General features: G+C 40.0%; 1 protein-coding gene across 1 annotated transcript in view; it reads right to left on the reverse strand.

Moving 5' to 3' along the window:
* Positions 1 to 20,571, reverse strand: part of fras1 (Fraser extracellular matrix complex subunit 1) — a 379,704-nt gene that overhangs the window by 165,485 nt on the left and 193,648 nt on the right. The window contains exons 15-19 of the mRNA XM_047381020.1: positions 16,286 to 16,426; positions 16,041 to 16,181; positions 15,792 to 15,959; positions 6,561 to 6,701; positions 4,053 to 4,199 (exon numbers count right to left, since the gene is read on the reverse strand). Coding sequence (XP_047236976.1) covers positions 4,053 to 4,199; positions 6,561 to 6,701; positions 15,792 to 15,959; positions 16,041 to 16,181; positions 16,286 to 16,426 — 738 coding nt within the window. The remainder of the gene's footprint in view (positions 1 to 4,052; positions 4,200 to 6,560; positions 6,702 to 15,791; positions 15,960 to 16,040; positions 16,182 to 16,285; positions 16,427 to 20,571) is intronic.

Raw genomic sequence — 20,571 nt, forward strand, 5'->3', positions numbered from 1 at the left:
TTGAAACATTTGCTGCGAATCTGCAAGTCATAAATAAACTGAAAGAAACTGGATTGAATAGATAATGACACTGTGAGATTTGTAGTGTGTTTTTGTACACTCAGGGTTAGATTTAAACACATTTGGAACCTGGTAAAAACCAGATCATTTTTGTTATGTCCTGAATGGGAAAACTCCCTTTTTTTATTTTAAGAATTTAAATAAGGGAGTAACTTGTCTGTGGGAGGATGGAAAGCCATGATGGATGGTTTATTAGGAAGCCTCAATTATTCTTTGAGCGTTAAATTTTTTATACAGATTTCTTGGTTTTGACAATACCACTAAAAATCTTTTCCAAGTTACACGCTTCACTGTATCCAGTCACTGCTGTCAGTGGGCTTTTTAATAAAAGACCACATCTTTATTCAGCACTGTCACATTATTAGTTTTTTGCAGCTGGTTGAAATATTGCCATGTAAATTTGAAGAAAGGGTAGAAGCACCAGCTCACTGATATTTGTGTGATACAATCAAGTTTTTAGGGTTTAATACCAGAAAATAGGTGTCCCTACAATATGTGAAAAATCTTTTAAATGCATTCACAAATATTATAGAATTTTATTGAATTTGTGGGTTTTGTCAATGTTTTTAAATTTATCAGTCAGTGGTGTATTCTCACAAATGCACAACATTAATAAATCAGAGCTGGACAAAGAAGTATAGATTTTCCCTGAAGGATTTCAAAAAAATACAAAGCTTTCAAAAAGTGTGGAAAAATGAAGCCTGCTGATTCTAATTGATGTGTGAGAATCAGATTTATTATTTTTATTTTAATATCAGTCAATATCATTTTTGTTTTTTGTCTTTTTTGTCTTTTTCTCAATTTTATTGCTGGACTTACCAAATAATACCCAAATAAAAAAAGGCCAAGACATACCACCTAACTAATATTTATAGAAACAAATTAAATTAAAAGGTTCAAATTTTATTTGCAATTTTACAAAATTACAAAAATGTCTTAAGAAATGAAAGCAGTTTGAAGGAGTCAGCTGTGCCTTGTGACCTTTCCCTAATTTTAGCAGCCCGACTGACTATCAGGTCAGTCAACACTGAAATATTGTTTTTTTAAATATGAAGAAAGTCTGAAAGGACAAATGATGGAGGTGAAAGCTACTGACAGGAAGAAACAGAGTGAGTGTGAGGGAATGATGGACAGAGAGAAGGTAAGAGGAGACAGCAGGCAGTGAGACATCTGCCTCTGATGGATGTTCTCATACAAACTGAAGGCTGAGAGTGACAGCCTCAGTGCCTTGATGAGTTATGCAAGAGCGACGGCACAGATGGAAATCCCAGACTCTGATCATCTGGATGTGAAAGGAAACAGGAACTTGCAGAATTTGCGAGAGTTCAACAGGAAGCATCATGTTTACAGATTTAAACTGTGGGTTCGTGTGTTTGAGCCCTGACCGGGGATTAAAATTATAACCAGAATATTTCTCTGGCCCATAATGGCCTTGGAGTACTTTCATTAACTGTGTTGGTTCTGCAGGACTGATTTCAGATCAGTGTGCGTGTTTGCAAACAACCATGAGAGTTTAACAGACTATTCTGGCATCTGTAGCACGAAGCAGGATTAGTGGCTTAGAGAGGCAACTTCCAGTTACAGTCTTCGTCTTCAGACTCACGATGTGACTTTACTTCTTCTTCTGAGTCTATCACTGTGGAAACTTGTGCTGGAATGAAAGTTGCTCTGTAGCAGGAAATCAATACATGCAGAAGCAGCGCTGCTGGACCAGGCAGGTCTCTCAGCTTACTCTGAGCGTGCTCAGCAGCACTGCTGGGACTTTCTTAAAGAATCTCAATAAATTTAATAAGGTCAAGTCTGAAAAAAAATCCATGTTTGCTGACCCAAACCATCCCTTGAGGATGGAGTCCTGCCTCGATTTGGAACCAAAAGCTTGAAGAAGTTATTACTCCTGCAGCTACATTTATAGGGCGTATTTCAGCAAATTTTGGTGACAGAAAACCTTCTGATCTTGGTAGTACCAACATAACTAAACAACATAAATAAATCACAATTTAGCCTTTCTGCTGCTTTCCAAGCAGAAAAGTAGCAGTAAAGTGCATGTCTCTGCAGACAGGCTTTTATAAAGGGGGGTCCGCATGACCATATATGGAGTAATAGTCATTTTATTCGTCTTATGGACGAATAAAATGACTATCACCTAATCAGCCAATAAGTGCTGCAGAAGTCTGTTAATCATTCATTTATTGAAGCCAGGTGTGTGGCAGCAAGGAAACGCCTAAGACATGGCAGGCATAAAAAACTGTTCTATTAAATTTAAAGTGGCATCCATTTGACATCAGCCCCCGACCAACTGCCTTTACAGGTCACAATATAACAAATAAATTATAAGTTAGGAAAATAAAGTCATGGAGAAGCTGTCAGCATTTTAGCTATTCCAAGCCGTAAGTAGTAAAATAAGGAATTATTTAAGCTCACTTCATGTGGTGCGCATTCATCCAGCACCTGCTAAGTTGCACTTAAAAGAGAAGGGAGGAAGCTTCAAAATGTATAATATTGCAAAGAGGCTTTAGAGTTGCAGAAAATATGGTTTATCATTGAAAACATAATGAGTCTTATGTGCAACAGAACAGACTAGCTCAGCTAAAGTTAAATGAGTAACGGTTGCGGCCAAGAAATCAGATGCATTTTGAAGGCACATGATGCTGTTAGCAGAGCTTCTCAAAGAGCACACACTTCAAATTGGTCTCGATTTCTATGATCTCCTTTTTTCTTCTTTTCAGTTTCCTCTGAGTGTCGTGTGCTCTTTGGTTTGGTCGTGACAGGTAATTACAGGTTTTAGGTAAAAAAACTTTAAAATGCTCATGATTTTTTTTTATTTTGCTGCTTTCTGACTGGTTTTGATTTGACTCTTGATATTGTTCTGTAATATTTCTTAGATTTGGGTTTAAAAGTTGAATAAAAGGGCATAGAGAACAGCAAATGCTTATTTGGTTCAGTACCTTGGTTCATGGTAGAAAAAGAGCACCACTGAGTCTTGCTTAAAATAAACAGCATTGCGTTAACTTTGGGTCTTTCCCTAATGTTATAGGATTTTTGAAAAAGAGTTAAATGGATGGATGGATGGATGGATGGATGGATGGATGGATAACTGAAACAACCATAATTCACTACTTGTGAGAATGACGACTGACTTCATAACATAATAATTATGTTACTTCAATAAATATAGATTGAGTACCTTTTAGCAGACATGTTCATGTGATCCTCACTGCACCACATTATGTTGGATGGACCGGGTCTGTCTGGGTATTGGATCAGAACTAATATTTAAATACAACTACAGTGTGTCAACAACGTTCAGGTTTCTAAGCTGTCGGTTTAATCACCGTTTGGAGTTCAGACGTTGGTGCTTTATTCCTCTTGCTTTAACTGGTCACTTTTTAGGTTTTTAACCTTTATTCTCAGATTTGATACAAATTAGATCTTTTTGTTATTTTTCTTTGATCTAAGTTGGAAAATGCTCTCAAAATATAATCAAAAGCCTGATAATTAAAAGTTTTGACAAGAGATTTAAAATCAAATCAATGCTTTTTATGAAGCGCTGAGCCTACAAAACGAAGGAAAGAAACCGCTTAGAACAATAACAAACAAAAAGTAAAAATTCTCTTACTTAGTTTTATCTTCAAAGATTAAACCATTTTCCTACTGACATTTGTGCCTGTTTTCTTTGTCCAAAATACTATTAGCCTCAGCAGGTAAAGGGTTAAGAGAAAAAGTAAAGAAAGACCAGATAAAATTTTTTAAATCTGATGGAGATGGTTGTTGTTTCCATGAAATAATGCAGGTTTCTAAAAACCTGCAGAAGACATGGTATGTCTGTCTATGTCCTCATGCAAAGCTCAGGGGGCAGAGCAAGGCACAATTCCTGGAAGAGTTGGAGATTTATTTCCCAGTAGAGTTCAGTACTGTTGCACAAACAATCCTTCCTGGCAGCATATTTCATGAAAAGGGCACATTAAAACGGGCAGCACTGAAAGCTGACTTACTGAGACACTCTCCGGTGATGGCGCTGAGGAAACGACCCTCCTGGCAGCCCGTCGTGCAGTAGCCGCTCTGCAGGGAGGCCTGCGGTGGGCATGAGGCGCAGTCTGCCAGGGAGGGGCCGGAGCAGGTCTGGCAGGACGGATGACATGCTGGGGAAGAGCAGAACAAAGATGATGGTTAATACTCATGGAAATTTAGCTGTTATCTAATTACAGCACTGTTCCTCATAGCAAAATTAGATTCAGACAAAGCTGGATTCAAACAAGGGTCACAGCTTCCTGACTTGATTTCCTGGTCAGTTGGCTTTTTGTACATGTCTTGCAATTTCTTAATTGTTCATGTTTACGTTTTTTGCTCCCTACCTGCCCCTAAAACCTGGTCTATGGTTGGTGAGTACACCTCTACCTGATCAACCTTCATCACGAGATCCTCATGAGCTGAACTGAATTTGATTTGAACTGTACTGCACTGAATTAAGCTAAACTGACTTCAATTTAACTGAACCAAACAGTTACTGGAGTTACAATTGAAATTGGATCAATGGAGAGATTTCTTTTTAAACAAAAAAAAACCTCCCAACTCCATGACAGCTTTCTCTAAACTTTGGTCTCATCATGATAGCGTCTAATGAGTTAATCAACACTGAGGGATACAAAGTAGGCAAACAGAACCCATTTATTCTGGTGTCCCAGAACCAAACATAATCACAGAACATTCTTCTTAACTGCCTCTATCTTTCCTCATTTGCACTTTTAATTTCTCAAGCCGGGCTTTGGACTGAAAGCAGTAAGATAAATGCCCTATTTAGCACAGTTTTATTTTATTCTTCCAAAGATTAGAAGCGAAATTCACCGTTCTGAAAAGGACCAGTGGACAGAGCTGCTTAATGTGAGACTGGGAGGGGTCAGATCGCTGCAAATGAGGTGAGAGTCAGTAAAGCAGCCGAGGTAATGAACGATAGATTAAAGCAAATGGATTTTCATTAGGTGGTGGACAAACACAATGAAAAGACCTGCTGAGCTCTCTCCAGTTGTTAACATGCTATTGTGCTAATACACACGTAATATCATTTAATGGGGTTTCTGATGTCCAACAGGAGTCAGTGTGACAATGGGGCACCCTCATACTGGGGATGCATTTTAAATCAATTGCAAGTAGAATTTGAATATGAGCGAACCATTAAAAAGCACTGATAAAAATCAAGTGATGGCCACAAATGTGATGGTTTATAAACTTTGTGGCTTCATTTGTTTTTGGCAACAGTTTCCCCTGGTTTCTTAGATCGTTGTGCAGATTGATCAGATTCAACAACTTTTTGCAAAAAGCTTCCTTATCTTAAAGATTTCCTTCATAAAAAGTATCAGCTTACTTCATCTTATTAGCACAGGTGAAGATGTTCATGTCCTCCTGCAAGTATCAGTGTCATGAAGGACACTGCTTGCCCAACAAAGGCAGCTGGTATTTGTATGTGTGCCTGCATGCTCAGCAGGACAGATACTTTGGGTAAGAAGGGCGGCACCGACTGAAGTTCTGCAGAAACTATCATGTTGGACCTCAAAAGACTGGTGCAAATGTATTTAGTTGCTACCATGAATCCTGTATAAAGCCAGCAGTGAACAGTCCTGATCCAATCCATGGGTAAACCTAACCTGTCTGCCAAAGAACTCAAGAGCCGGATCAGACGTTGCTCCAAGAGATAATTCTTCCCTTTAGCTTGATGAGCCCAGTGGCAGAAGGCAAACCTGATAAAGATCAGAACGGAGGAATTTTGAACTGTTGTGTGGATCAGAACCCTACTGAGAACCTGGGGTCAGTTCTCTGAAAGCACGCGGAAACAGAAGGCTGAGGTCAAACTGAGGTCAACTCAAAGCACTAAGATGACAAGAATGGGTCATCATCAATCAGGATTTGGTCCAGAAGTTGATCTCTACCTCATCACAGATTATTATAAAGGTCTAAAGGAAGAAGATTCAGCACCGTAAATACCAACTCTAAATCTGTATTTAATATTTCTGTTCGTAAAACTGAAACTTTTTTCAGTAAACCATAATGCAAAGGCTAAATTCTTAAAATGCTGCAGCAACAAAAGCCAATATTTGCAAAAATCTTTTAACTGAAGCTAAAGTGAATTAACAAAAAACATATTATAACCTCATACTCTTAAAAGCATTCATCTTTTTACCTGCAAACATAAAACTGTGATACAAATAATATACACTCCTATTTTTCAAACATTCTGAAGCTTACCAACTAATGATTTAAAACGGTGTCCATGACTCTTTCTAATGAGAAAACTCAAGTTTTAAAGTAAATTGTTTCCATTTGCTGAGAAGCTTCCAGCCCTGGAGAATAAGAGCGTCTTTGGAAAAGGTGGACACTCAGTCGAGTCCTCGCCTCTTCAAAACGCTGTGTCAGAGCTCAGAGTTTACAGCTGAGGTTATAATTAAAGCCTTGGGAGCACATTGTCGCAGTCAGTGTGGAGTACGGAGGCACAATTATGTGTTTCTCACCTTGGCATTGGTTGTCCTGGGTGAAGAAACCCTGTGGGCATGTGGGAACACAGCGACCCTCAAACAAGCTGGATGGGGACAAACAGGACGAGCAGTTTTCTGCAGATGGACCAGTACAGTGCTGGCAGGAGGGATGACAATCTGGAAAAAAGACACGGGAAGTTTTCATATTTACCACAAAAACTATAAAAACTGAAAAGATGGTGGAGCCAAATGCAGGATCGCAGCAACAGGGAAAAGACAGATGAAGATAAACTGATGTTTTATCAAACAAAAAAAACAAAATAATCTGTGAAGCTGGGATCATTTAAACCGTAAAATGCAACAACAGCAAATTGTGCAAATTACATCCACATACCTGTGTAGGAAAATAAATAACTTTCTTTGTTACTAAGACACAAAACTCCTTTTCAAATGCCTTCACAAATCCTTCAGTGCAGGTACACAGATTCATTTTCACAAACTATAAAAATCCTGCCCTAATACTTTTGCTCCATTTGGGGGACTGACAGAATACAATCTGTGCACTTGTACTTACGAAGTGGTGTAACTGTTGTTTTGTATTTGTGAAAGACAGAAAAACATCTTATGTAGCATTTTCCTCTGTGATTTCAGGGCATAAATCTATTTGTACCAGAATCACATCTATAGCAAACTCATGGATCCCCATTTTGATCCTCTATTTTAATATTCGTTTATCCTTTGTCAACCAGAACCTTCTCACTGAGGAGCGCGATCTCTTCCTCTAAGAATTAGGTTAATTTTATCTTATTTGAACTAATTTTACATCATTTCCTTTAAAGAAATGTTTACAAATCGCTGATGATGAGTAAGGACACAAGTGCTTCAAGGCTGATGGTTTTCAAAGCATGAGGAGCATCCAAGGCCATAACTTCTGCTTTGAGTGCATCCTTGACGTTTATTGGCAAAAAGGCGCATGTAATTGGCAGTGATAAGAAAAAAGGGTGTATAAATATGTGCATGCTATTCCTGTGAGAGGTTTATATCCACTCATCATGAATATCTAGAAAATCTGTTTATTTATTTGATCTATTCGTTTGCAGGGTAGAATGATTAAACAAGAAACAAACCGGCAGTACGACTCTGTGCTTTTCCTTTCATCAACGCCGGGTGAAAATCCTACAAACATACCTGCTAATATTTGGAGAAATTTCCCTTAGCAAGCTGCATGTCGACAGTACGCATTTGTATCCCAGTTTTGGTAATCTAGCAGGTGATTGAAGGTGAAGTTTCAAGATTTAGAGATAATGAGACATACATCTTTGTGAAAGATCTTTCCTGCGAGATTTACATGTGACAGAAACAAAATGTTGAAGCTGAAAGAGTTTAAAAAGGTTCATGGAGTAAGAATCATATCAGGGAACAGAAACAGCTTTTGTTAGAAAAAAGAAAACAGAATGATCTTCACCTTTTGTTACAGGCACGTAGAAAAAATTAATAAATTAAAAACCTCTTTTAGGATTTAATTTTAAGCAGGAGCTGCAGATGTAATCAGTCTGACAACAATGTCCTTATATCTCCAAAAACAAGGCCGTCTCCTACGTTTCTGAGATCCAAGCTTTTATAAAAACTTTCTTCAAGTTCACTTATCCTCCGCCTAATAGAGGGGCCACTCTTGTAAAAGAATGGAGATATTCAAACTGAAGAAGTGCTCTGATTTAGAGCAGAAGGAAGCAACATTTGGATGCAACATAAAAACTCAAAGCAATCGAAGGACAGAATGTCTACGGGGAAAAATAGATTACTTAGAGGAGAAATGTTCTTTGTAACTTGGCTACAACATTAAACCCTTTGCCCATCCTGGCATTGTCATAGTTCTATTGCAGGCCAGTTGCGATTGGGATGTAGTGACATTACAGACTGACAGCAGCATCGTCACATTTTTAAAGACAATCAGTATTAATTGCTAGTTATTGGGGATTGCTCCGTTGTTACGCACTCTTTTATTTGGTGCAATAGGTAGGTTAGGACAAAACCAAAGTTTGATCAGACATGAGCAGCTATGGCTGCACAAAAAAATGTTTTCTTAATACGTCCAGATCTCTTGTCAGGGAGAAGGAAGAAAAACACAAAAAAATCAGCAATACCCTTCATGCATCAAAAACATAAACATTTATTCATTTTAAAACTTTACAGCTTGGGTTTATGGTCTTCTACCTTTCATCTGAGAAGCACCTGAGACAAGCTGCCGCTGAGGACCTTCTATGCCCAGCCAACGTGTAATTTGGGCTCACCGACCGTGGATGACAGAGCGATCAGGTTCTATATAAACGTTTTTAGCGTTTTTTCCAACAGGAGTGAGTGCAGCAGACAAGCGGCGTCATCAACAAAAACCAGCTGATAATAAATGACAAATCTGACCGTCTGTTCCTGAAAACCTAGAAAAGGCTTTAAAAAAGCTATTTACTGCATAGACGCACAATAACAGGTGCATATAAAAACTTGATGTTGAAAATTAATTATGTAATGAATACAAGTTAGCCTGCTTTATCCAAAGTCAGTCTAGAAATGTGTCTGGGACCAAAGTTCTGTTGGAACGATCCAACTATGTCCACACTTGAAGCTGCTGAGATGAGTTAAAGCTCACCTTCATCATTTAATTTGTGCAACTACAACCACAGCATGGTGCAACCACCCCCACGCTTGACACTTGTTACAGTATTGTAACAGTTTGATAGCTTCACCATGACCCATTCTCACAATCTTCCTGTGGTCAAATCTCCAGGAGGCGTTTTGGCTGGTTTAATTCAAACTCAAATGTGTCCATTTTGGAGCAGAGGCATCTTTGTAGGTTGCACCCCCTCAGACCAAATAAAATTGGTGAAGATCTGCATCCAGAAAAGTCCCAGAGGGAGGTGTGCAGGAAGCATCCTGATCAGATGCATGAACCATCTTAACTGACTCCTTTCAATGTGGAGGAACTGTGGCTCTACTTCAAGCCTTGATGGTGAAGTTCCTCACCTTATCTTTAAGGCTGAGTCCAGCTTTTAAATGGTCAATGCTCATTAGAGCTGCTTGTATCTGGGATTCTCTTATTCTGGTCAGGATACATCTCTCATGATCATAAGTGAAACTCAGGACAGATGGACCAGTAAATCTACAGCTTTGGGTCTCCCCAACGATAGACCGGAGCATTGCCCAAATTACTGCAGATCAAGTCCCAATCCGTCTATCCATTTCCTGCTCCATTCTACCTTCACTCGAGAAGAAGATGCCAACACCCCCGACCTAGAGAATCATTGCCTCAGACATCGAGGAGTTAACTCACTGAGGCTGCTTTGCTTCAACCGCTTCCGGTAATGTTAAAGGCCATGGCTTGAAGATGCCAACAGAGGTTAAAGAAGGTTGTCCAACCAGGCAACCTCCTTCAGCTGACTATGCCCTGAGATTATATTTGTACCAGATACCAGGTACCAGGAAATGTTGGATATGTATTTAGACTGATTATAATAAAAAGAGTTCCCAAACCTTGCAGCTTTTTATGCTCTAAGTGACTCTTTCTGCAACATTTACTCCACACCCTTCACCAAACACAACAGCAGCCCTGAAACTGGCCTTTCCTCATCGCAGCCTTTGATGTCTGCTTTGGCAGCACGGAGACAAATAGCTGAGCAACACTATCAGCCCAGGCAGCAGGGCCAAGTCGCAGACTGACTGGTTCATGCATGCTGCTGGCGGTCGGAACGACAGACAAAAGGCCTGTCAACAAGCGGCTGGAAGCCGAGGGAGTGTGCATGCACATGTACACAACTACCTTTCTTTTTATGGTATTTTTGCCCTGAAGTATTTATGTTTACAATCAGGCTCTTTGAGAGCGCTGTCAGCTGCACCCCAGACTTGTTTACAAAACCCATGATGGATCCTGGCTAGAGCAGATGGGTAATCCACCTGAGCCAAGGCAACGATTTGTGTGTGTTTGTGCAAAAATGTTTACCCTCTGGGAGCCAATCAGTGTCAAAGCAAGGACTTTATAAAAGTTACAGGCGTCAGAGCTGAAATGGCAACGTGACGTCCAATCAACGCCCACCTTTTATGCTTCTGCCACGTCAAACATGCCAGAACATTGAGCTCTACACCCACAAACATGGCTGGGCGTCTGTCAGACGCTTAGGTCATGCACAAAATGTTCACCTCCGTTCAAAGACTCAGTGAGAAGCAGATCCACAGACATGTTTCATTATTAAACACAGAGAATAAGAATGATCTGAGGCTTCTCACTCTTATTGCAGCATAGATATCTAATTTGTTGTGAGGCGAAGAGTGCATATTGATTCCTGTAGGACCCAAATTCACGGGCCTTCTCATCACACATAATGTGGTGCAGCAGCACCCAGAATCAAATTCATTACTTTGTTTTGTGCTGATAGGGTCATAATTTGAGGTGGGCGCAGTCGATGAGGTTTTGATTTAGTTTGGGGTTGTGAGTGCTCCTTAATGTGCTCCATAAATGATCCTCCCAGTACAGTGCAGGGCTCATCATCATACAAAAGAGATCTGCTTCCTGCACGACAGACACACAGGTGAATGCTTGTTTTTCAGTCCTCTGAACTGTAGATTACACCACTGTGGCTGACTGAATAACATAGACTTGACAGAAAACATTTTTATTTCAGTAATTAGAGATGTGACTTGGACTAGTCCTCAAAGATGAAGAACACTTTCTCTGGGATGAGGCTCATCAGCAGCACCTGATGGCTTGGTTTTTACTCAATGGTCCAGTTAGGCACAGCCCCAGCGAGCCACGTGGGACCACCGTTCTGTACTACCATCCTTTAGGAGGAGCCATGAGGGAAAAATGCATCGTGGATTGATTGTTAAACATAATTACAAAAAACAGTTTAAAATACGAGTACGAGTTTAAAATGACTAATTATAGCCCAATCTTGGAAGACCTGTCCATATTTCAACTTTATCCAACCTGATTTTCTTGGTTATCTCAAACCAAGAGTACAAAAACATTCCTTAAAACTAAAACTATTACCTCAGATAGCAAAAATGATTTGGTACAGGGCACGTCTTCAAGGAGCATAAAACGCCCTCCACTCCTACTGTGTCCGTCTGCACAGGGGGCGGCTGATTCAGAGACATCCGACCGCTCACCAGCTCAGGTTGCCTTGGAGGTGTTCAACAAAAAGTGTGTGTGTGTGTGTGTGTGTGTGTGAATACTGCGAGTCAGATGCATGCTAACACATCCTGCTCTGCTTCAGGACAGGACCTGCTGGGGAGGCCTGGTTATCTAACGAAGCAACACAGAGTCGGACAAAAGGCTCTATTGTTCGAACACAAACACCTGAACCCACTGACATGTCAAAAGCTTTTGTTGCTCATACGAGTCGAAGACTGGAACAACTTGTACACATTACCATGAATAGAGCTGTACTGATGTTTTGTTGATCACATTCACCAGCTGCATTGATTCAGACAGCCTCAACAAAGAAAAGCGGATAATAACAGTCAGACTGAAATATTACTGGAGCTCAGCTCCTAGCTGAGATAAAAACTGAGCTCTTCAGAAGATGTTTATTTTGCAACATCATGTAGGTAAAGAAGGTATTCAACTTTTAGGTGAAAGAAAAACATGATTCAAATAAAGCAAATATATGCAAATCTCATTCAGGTAATTCACACAAAGAAGAAAATGAATCTGTGACTCTGGCAGCTCAATGCTGTACTAACATCAGTAGTTTGCATGAAAAGCACAAATCAGAAGGAATAACATCTCACAGTTTTTAAAGTAAAAATCATGATTTTATTCTGATTTCCCTGCATAAAATCATCGCTCTTAAAGAAAAAACTACATAATGCATCATATGCAGAGGTGGGAAGTAACTAGTTACATTTATTTGAGTAACATTTTGTAAAAATGTACTTTTACGAGTAGTTTTATTGCACCATACTTTTTATTTTTACATTAGTAATGTTATTGTGAAGTATCTTTATTGTAGATATGCTTATACTGTTTAATTTGTACTGTATTGCACCGACTACACCAAAACAAATTCCTTGTATGTCCAAAAAGGTACTTGGCAATAAAGCTTTTCTGATTCTGATTCTTTACCTGAGTGAAATGTCTTGCTAATTTACCCACTGCGAGTTACTTCCCTGAATGGACAAGCTTGATTTAATGAAAAATGCACCAGACAGTGTGTTAAAGTTTCTGTCAAAGTGATTATTCTTGTTTGTACACAAGATTTGCAGTTTTAATGTTACTTTCTATCTGCTGAGCCCAATGTGGCATATTGAGGTACACAGTAGATACTGTCACTGGAGGTACTTTACCTTGTTCTAACATACGTACTTCCCCTTCTGTAAGTATTGGTGTTATAAGCCGAATGTTGAAAAATTGACTTTTTTTGACTGAATTTTACCAGTAATTTCTTAGATGACTATTTTTTACTTTTACTTGAGTAAAAATATGTTAAATAAATAGTGCTTCTCTTACTTTTACAGCAGACATAATTTCTACTGAGCCATGTTTCACTTAAATCCACTCCAGGTCCATAACTGGCCCGGTGCCGCTCTCCAGAAGAACCAAACAAATAGATGGATGTGTTGAGGAGACTCTGTGGGTGAGTACTGCTACTTATCAATTGGTAATGGTCTCTCCTGGGATGATAAAAGGAATTCCAGTACAGCTAATGGTTTTTCATTCCCAGGTAAGGTAAACAAAAAATCTCCAGTGTTTGGATGCTCTGGGCCTTATGATGGCTATTAGGAGAGAAATTAAACTGTTGCCTAAATAATCTGTGATTTATATCAGCTATTCTAAAGAAATTATTAATTAAAAGACAAAATTCTTGGGTATTTTCCATCCTTTCCATCAAAGATATATTTTAAATTCAATCTTTATGATAGCAGCTGCTTTAAGCCCACAACCTGTGCTTTTTCTGACTCGCAGATAAAATCGAAGATGCTTCTGCAGGGACAATGGCAGCAGAAGGGATGGCAGAGCTCAGGGAAATCTTCATACAGGCAAATTACTTTAATTCAGGAAGGCAGCAGCTAGAAACAAAAAGCTGCTTCCTGCCGAACTGTCTGCAGTATGATCAGATCCTCAAAACTGAGCAGGGAAAGAAAATTGGTATGTGGCAAACCCATGAAATTCCAATTTTCATCTTCAAACAAACAAAGGATGTGAGGAAAATTGATTATGGTCTTGTTGTCTCTCCTTATATCAGCCTTGTTTTGCTACAGAAATAATAAAAAGACAAGCAGTGCTTTTTGTCATTCTGGCCAGAAGACGATTTTCAGTGAAGCAGGTTTTTTTGTTGCTTTTTGCTGGAAGGAGAATAACCCATCAACCCTTAAAGAGAACTTCAAAATTAGCCAATTATCCACACAATTACACACTCGCATTTATCCCAGCGAGTCGCCTCTTCAAAATCTCTTCCTTTCCTAAAAAGCAACACGCCCACAAGGTCTTTACACACACAATTTCCCACATTTTTTAATTGCAACATCAAACCAAATGTCTATATAATGTTTAAAGACTGAACAAAGTTAATGACACGTAACATTCATGTATGCCCATACAGAGGGCTGACTTTGAACATGGGGGTCAAGTTTCCAGTTAGAAACAAGGTTCCTGCACATTTTTCATGTAAAAATTTGAGATTTTTCCAGACTCAACTTTTCACGGACATTTAGGTCAATTTTAATACCTTAAATACCAAAGCTGACTAGGTTTTTGTGAAAAACATTTCTACAGTGTGTAGCAACCTGGAAAAAAACAGACCATGGGAAAGGAAATTAAAGCATGGACACAAGGAAGGAAAGAGGGGAGACAGAATGGAGGTAGGAAACAAGAAGAGACACAAGGAGGGATAGAAGTAAAGGCACAATAAAAAAGGAAGGAAGGAAGGAAGGAAAGGAGAGAATGAACTATAGTAGGAAGAATTAAGGGACAAAAAGAATGAGGAAACAAAAGGTATGTAATTAAAAGTGAACTTTCTTTTTCACTCACCATTATCTAAATATAGTCAGAGTCTTATTCTGTCTTCACCTCATGGGAACCGGGTTTTATTAGAGCAGAGAGGAACTGATGATTCAGTTCAGTTTGTTGAACATGAACTGATTCATTTGGGGCACTGACTTTGATTCAAAAACTGAACATGCTACTTTCTGAGAATGAACTAGGTCAGTTTAAGTTTGAACAATGGTCAGAGCTGAACTAGTTCTTCTGTACCAGCCTGAGTAGAATTGCTACTACTACTACTACTGCTTTATTTATAATGCACTTTAAAACAACCACAGCTGCAACAAAGTGCCTCACAGATAAATCAAATTACCATTTAAAACATAAAACAAGTTAAAAGCAACAACAATAAGATCAAAACACTAGAAACAGAAGTAAAAGCAATGAAAACAAGTCTCAGACTGTGCCAAAAGCCAAAGAATAAAAGTGCGTTCTGAAAGAATTAGCTCAACCTGCTAGGAAAGCCAAGTTGTTTTTGTCTACTTTTATTTATCAACCCATAGATCTCATCACTGGCTCAGTGCTCATTTGTTTAGCTGTGTTTCACTCATGGAAGAAGTCACTAAAGAAGCTACCGCTGCCATCAACAGTGTACGTTTTTCTATTGCATAGAAAGTACTCCGCTACCAGTGTTTTTCTGTGCCGACTCTTGCCACTCTCAACCACCATTCAGTCAGAAAACATGGCCTCTCGTAACGGAACCTTGTTCTGCTGGAGGGTTTTTCTCCTGTTAAAAAAAGGCTTAATTTCCACTGTCGCCTAATGCTTACTCTGACGAATCGCTACAGATTCAATGGATGGATGGAAAACGTTTTAGGAATTTGCAATTATAAAAGGAATTTGAGTGTACTGTAGACTGTGAAAACTGTATGACTCCTGTAAGTAGTTGGGCTTGATTCTTTAAACTTAGCTCACTCAGACTGCTGGTAACTGTGTTATATCCAAACATGATTTAGAGTGGTTTTTATGAGGGACGACTGAGCTTCTGCTCTCTGGTGTTGTATTAAGTCTTTTCACAAGATTCCATGAAACATGGGTGGGAACAACCCAGATTTCCATTTCCATTTCACTATGATCACCACATGCCTGCCTTATTGTTCACAAGGGTCATTAAATCTGTTGGCGAAAGAAAGCCAAGAACCTGAAGAATCCTTACCACATTTGGATGGTAATAATTCCTCATCCTAGGTGAAGTTATGGACAACAGAAAGCAACAAAAGGGAAGTTGCATTTACCTCTGCACGTCTGCAAGTTGTCCAGAAAGTTGTGTTCAGCACATCCAGATGTGCAGATGCCATGTCGAAGGTGGATATGCTGTGGCAGGAGAACCTCCTCTGGTTTCAGGCAGCGAAGGCAGTCTGAGGCCAGAGGTCCAACACAGGAACGGCAGGAGGGATGACAGTCTGAGAAGATAGATGGATCAAATCAACAAACAACGGAACGCTCTCACCATAATTATATATTATTTAAGCCTCAATCCTCACTGTGGCAGGTGCTGTCCTGAGGGTACAGGCCCTCTCCGCAGGCCTCCACACACTGACCCTGGTGGAGCAGAAGTCCAGATGGACAAGAGATGCAATGGGACACCGAGGGGCCCCAGCATGTAGCACAGGAGCTGTGGCAGGCTGAGAGAACAAATAGGATAAAGATTCTTTATGTGCATTATTCCTGAATGTCCATTGATCCATACAGTTTAACATGTATAAGTGCAGACAAATACTTCACCCACCTCTGCATCTACTGTGGTTGTCCACGTAATGCTGAGTTGGACACTGAGTGATACACTTCCCATGATGTAAAGCAGTCCCGGTGGGACAGCTCATACATTTGGGGTTGTCAGGGAAACAGGAGGCGCAGGACGAATCACAAGCTGTGAACCAAAGCAAGTAAAATTTAATGGCTTGATGTTGGAATCACATAAAAGGCTTGTAGTCCATTAAAATTAATACTGTTTTACAAGGGGAAAGAAAATATTTTAAGCCGCCGAGATCCAAAATGTACTGCATTTTTAAAGCAGAGAAATAAGAAGTAATCACATGATGAAAACACGTCAGGTTCAGCAGCTGAAGGAAAGGACCGACATACAAGAGCATCTCAATATATTAGAACGTCATCAAGTTCATTTGTTTCAGCAATAAAAAAACTGAATATCACTTGAGATCAATAAAAATCATTTAGAAAATTATTTTATACAGAACTGTGGATCTACAGAAAATAATGTTCATGCATTGTACAGTATCTGCACTCAATGCCTGGTTGGGGCTCCTTTTGCATGAATTACTGCATCAATGCGGCGTGGCATAGAGGCGATCAACCTGGTGGTTCTACTTGGGTGTTCTGGAAGCCCAGGTGGCTTTGATAGCGGCCTTCAGGTCATCTTCATTGTTGGGTCTTGTGTCTCTCATCTTCCTCTTGACAATGCTCCACAGATTCTCTATTGGGGTTCTGGTCAGGCCAGTTTACTAACCAATCAAGCAACGTAACACCATTGGACCAGATTTTGGTACCCTTGGCAGTGTGGGTCAGTACCAGGTCCTGCTGGGAAAGAAATCAGCATCTCCATAAAGCTTGTCAGAAGGAAGCATTAATGTCTAAAAGTTCCTGGTAGATGGCTGCGCTGACTGGGGACTTCAGAACACAAAGTGAACCAGAACCTGCAGATGTCATGACACCCCAAATCATCATTGACTGTGGAAACTTCATACTGGACTTTCAGGCAACATGGGTTATGTGCCTCTCCACTCTTCCTCCTGGGACCTTGACTTCCAAATGAAATGCAATCTTTAGGTTTTTCTGAAAAAAGGACTTTGGACCAACAGACCAGTTCTTTATCTCCTTAGCCCAGGTAAGACACTTCTGACACTGTGGTTCAGGAGTAGCTTAACACAGGTAAGGAAGCAGTCCTCGATACATTTGTGGTTGGTGGCTCTTGAAGCGCTGAGTCCAGCTGAAGTCCATGTCTGCAGAATCCCTGCCCTGCAAATTCTTCAATGGGCTTTGCTTCACAATCCTCTGAAGGCTGTGAGTATCCATAATGTCTGTGCATAATTTTGTACCACACTTTTTCTTTCCACTCAACTTTCTATGAATATGTTTGGATACATAACTCTGTGAACAACCAGCTTCTTTACCAAAGACCTTTTGTGTCAGTCAGTGTCTTCTGGACAGCTGTTGAGTCAGCAGTCTCCCTTATGATTGTGCAGACCATAAACACATTTTAATTTTCTGAGAACTTAACCACTACTCATAATCAAAATGAGCAAAGATGTGTAAAAATTTGATATACTATATATCATAATTTATTGAGATGCATCTGTTAAATCACTTTACCCTTTAATACAAAATAAATGTAAAAAAGTCTTGTCAGAACAGGGCAAAGCCAGCGCAACTCATTCAGCAAAAATGTGCTAAATAACAATTGGTGTTGTCCTATTTGCTGTTGGGAGCAAAATAAACAAAAATGTTAGTTAAAGTCAATTATATACCACATAATACAAATACATAAAATAAAATATTCATCATCCAATCCATCTGTTTCAGGAGGTCTGCTGGACTGAAATCTAGAAGGTAAATCCCCTCCATGTCGCTCAGGAAGTTGACATTTCCAACCCGAGCTCAAAGCAGGAACTGATTCATATGGTTTTGACCTTTTTCCCCTGAAGGCTCCCCCGATTCTGACATTTTCTGAAAGAGGAAAGCTCACCAAGGTTAAGACCTCTATAAGAGCAACAGGAAAGGAAGAGCTCCTTCAACACTCCTCTGGGTGGTTTCGACTACAGAAAGAACTTAGCAATGAGCTACCAAGTTCTCAGTCACCCTCAGGGTAGCTTATTTCTGGCCTATATTATCATCCCACCCATTAAAAATAGAAGCTATCCATATTCATACAGGATCTCTTTATTCTGAATCCTCATTAGTGCACAAAGGACCTGGTAAAGTATTGTTTTTTACTTTGTCTCTAGCTGACTAATCCTTTAAGCTCCACAGAGATGCAAAGAAATAAACCCAAGCAAACCTTCACCTGAAGGCTAATGCTACCAATAAAGCTTTTACCGTCAGAAATGCTGTTTTCACTTGATTTTATTCAGCACAGGCACATTGTTTGACATCTAATTTTTCTACTAAAATATCCACGTTGACTCGCCAGAGGAAAAATTAACCAAACCGCGCATTACAAACTGCTTGTTAAATCTTTGGGAACCAATGAAGAATGACATTTTGGAGGCTTTTAGAAAAAGATATTTATTCTCTGGTGAAACTTTACCTTTAACAGTAGACTTATGTTCAGTAATGTGAGCAATTTTAATCAGGTTTAAACTGCTGTACTGAAGAAAACAGAATAAAGCAGAACACATTTAATTAACAGCCTTTGCTTGTGTGCAGCATGATTCTTGTTCACTTAAAAAAGCTGTTGGCATCAACTCATAAATGTGGTTTATTTAACAGAAGCAGTTGAAGAGTATTCTGGTTAAAATTGGGCATGAATGATCAGATGACACAACCTTAAAAAAACTAAATTTACTAAATCATCTACTGGGAACACTGTGAGGTTGTTTGTTATTGAAGATTAAAGATGGAGATGCAATCACACCTGTTCTAAAGTGTGAAGCACGTCGAAATCCTGATGTTCATAAATAAGTGAGTTTCATAACTCTTCAGAACAGCTGAGCTATCTCTACTGCACTAAAAACAAGAACATTTGTTTCTCAGGATTCACAATTCCTCTAAAATACACGCAAAAAATAACTTTCCATTTCAAATTACATGTGTTAATAATCAGCCGGAATCAGTTTACAGCCCATTAACCTAAAAAGAAAACAAATAAAATAGAATATAAAGCCCTAGGGAACAAATGCTAATTTTAATCCACATGCTAAGCATTAAAGAAAGACCTAAAGACCAGGAAATGAACACTCAAAGCACTAATAATTAACTAGTTAAAAATCTGGGAATTACCAGAAGCTCATAGTGGTGTTATGGCCTAATTCTGACTTATATTACTTAACCTTAATCTAATAAGGAAAAGGGAAGAAAAGAGTTGTGGTCCAGTGTTCAGGAAAACCTTTAGAAATCAGCTAAATTCAGCAGCACTGCTGAATTTCTGTTGGGGGACTTCAATGCCCACGTGGAAAACGACTGTGACACCATGAGAGGCGTGATTGGGAGGAATGGCCTCCTCGATCTGAATCCAAGTGGTGTTTCAGTATTAGGCTTCTGTGCTAGTCACAGATTGTCCATAATGAACACCATGTTCAAGCATAAAGGTGTTAATCAGTGCACTTGGCACCAAGACACCCTAGGCAGGGGGTTGATGATCGACTTTGTTGTCGTGTCATCAGACCTTCGGCCGCATGTTTTGGACACTCGGGTGAAGAGAGGGGCTGAGCTGTCCACTGATCACTACCTGGTGGTGAGTTGGATCCACTGGAAAAGGAGAAAGCTGGACAGACTTGACACGCCCAAGCGGATACTGAGGGTCTGCTGGGAACGTCTGGCGGAGCCCTCGGCCAGGGATGTATTCGACTCTCACTCCTGGCAAGCTTTGACCAGATTCCGGGGGAGTCCGAGTGGACCATGTTCTCTGTATCTATTGTCAATGCTGTGGTGGACATCGGCAGTAAGAGATACTGTCAAGCTGAAGGAGTCCTATCGGCTGTGGTTGGCCTGTGAGACTCCTGAGGCGGCTAACGGGTACCATGAGGCCAAGCGTGCCATGACTGGACTCTTTCATCACCATGGCTGAAGTCACTGGGGTGGTTAAAAAGCTCCACGGTGGCAAGGCTTCGGGGATGGACGAGATCTGCCCTGAGTACCTCAAGTCTCTGGATGTTGTGGGGCTGTCATGGTTGACACATCTCTTCAACATTGTGTGGCGGTCGGGGACAGTGCTTCTGGACTGGCAGACCGGGGTGGTGGTCCCCCTTCAAAACAATGGTGACCGGAGGGTGTGTTCCAACTATAGGGGGATCACACTCTTCAGCCTCGCTGGTAAGGCCTATGCCAGGGTATTGGAGA

This window comes from Girardinichthys multiradiatus, chromosome 12, assembly GCF_021462225.1.
Source record: "Girardinichthys multiradiatus isolate DD_20200921_A chromosome 12, DD_fGirMul_XY1, whole genome shotgun sequence".
NCBI classification, from domain to species: domain Eukaryota; kingdom Metazoa; phylum Chordata; class Actinopteri; order Cyprinodontiformes; family Goodeidae; genus Girardinichthys; species Girardinichthys multiradiatus.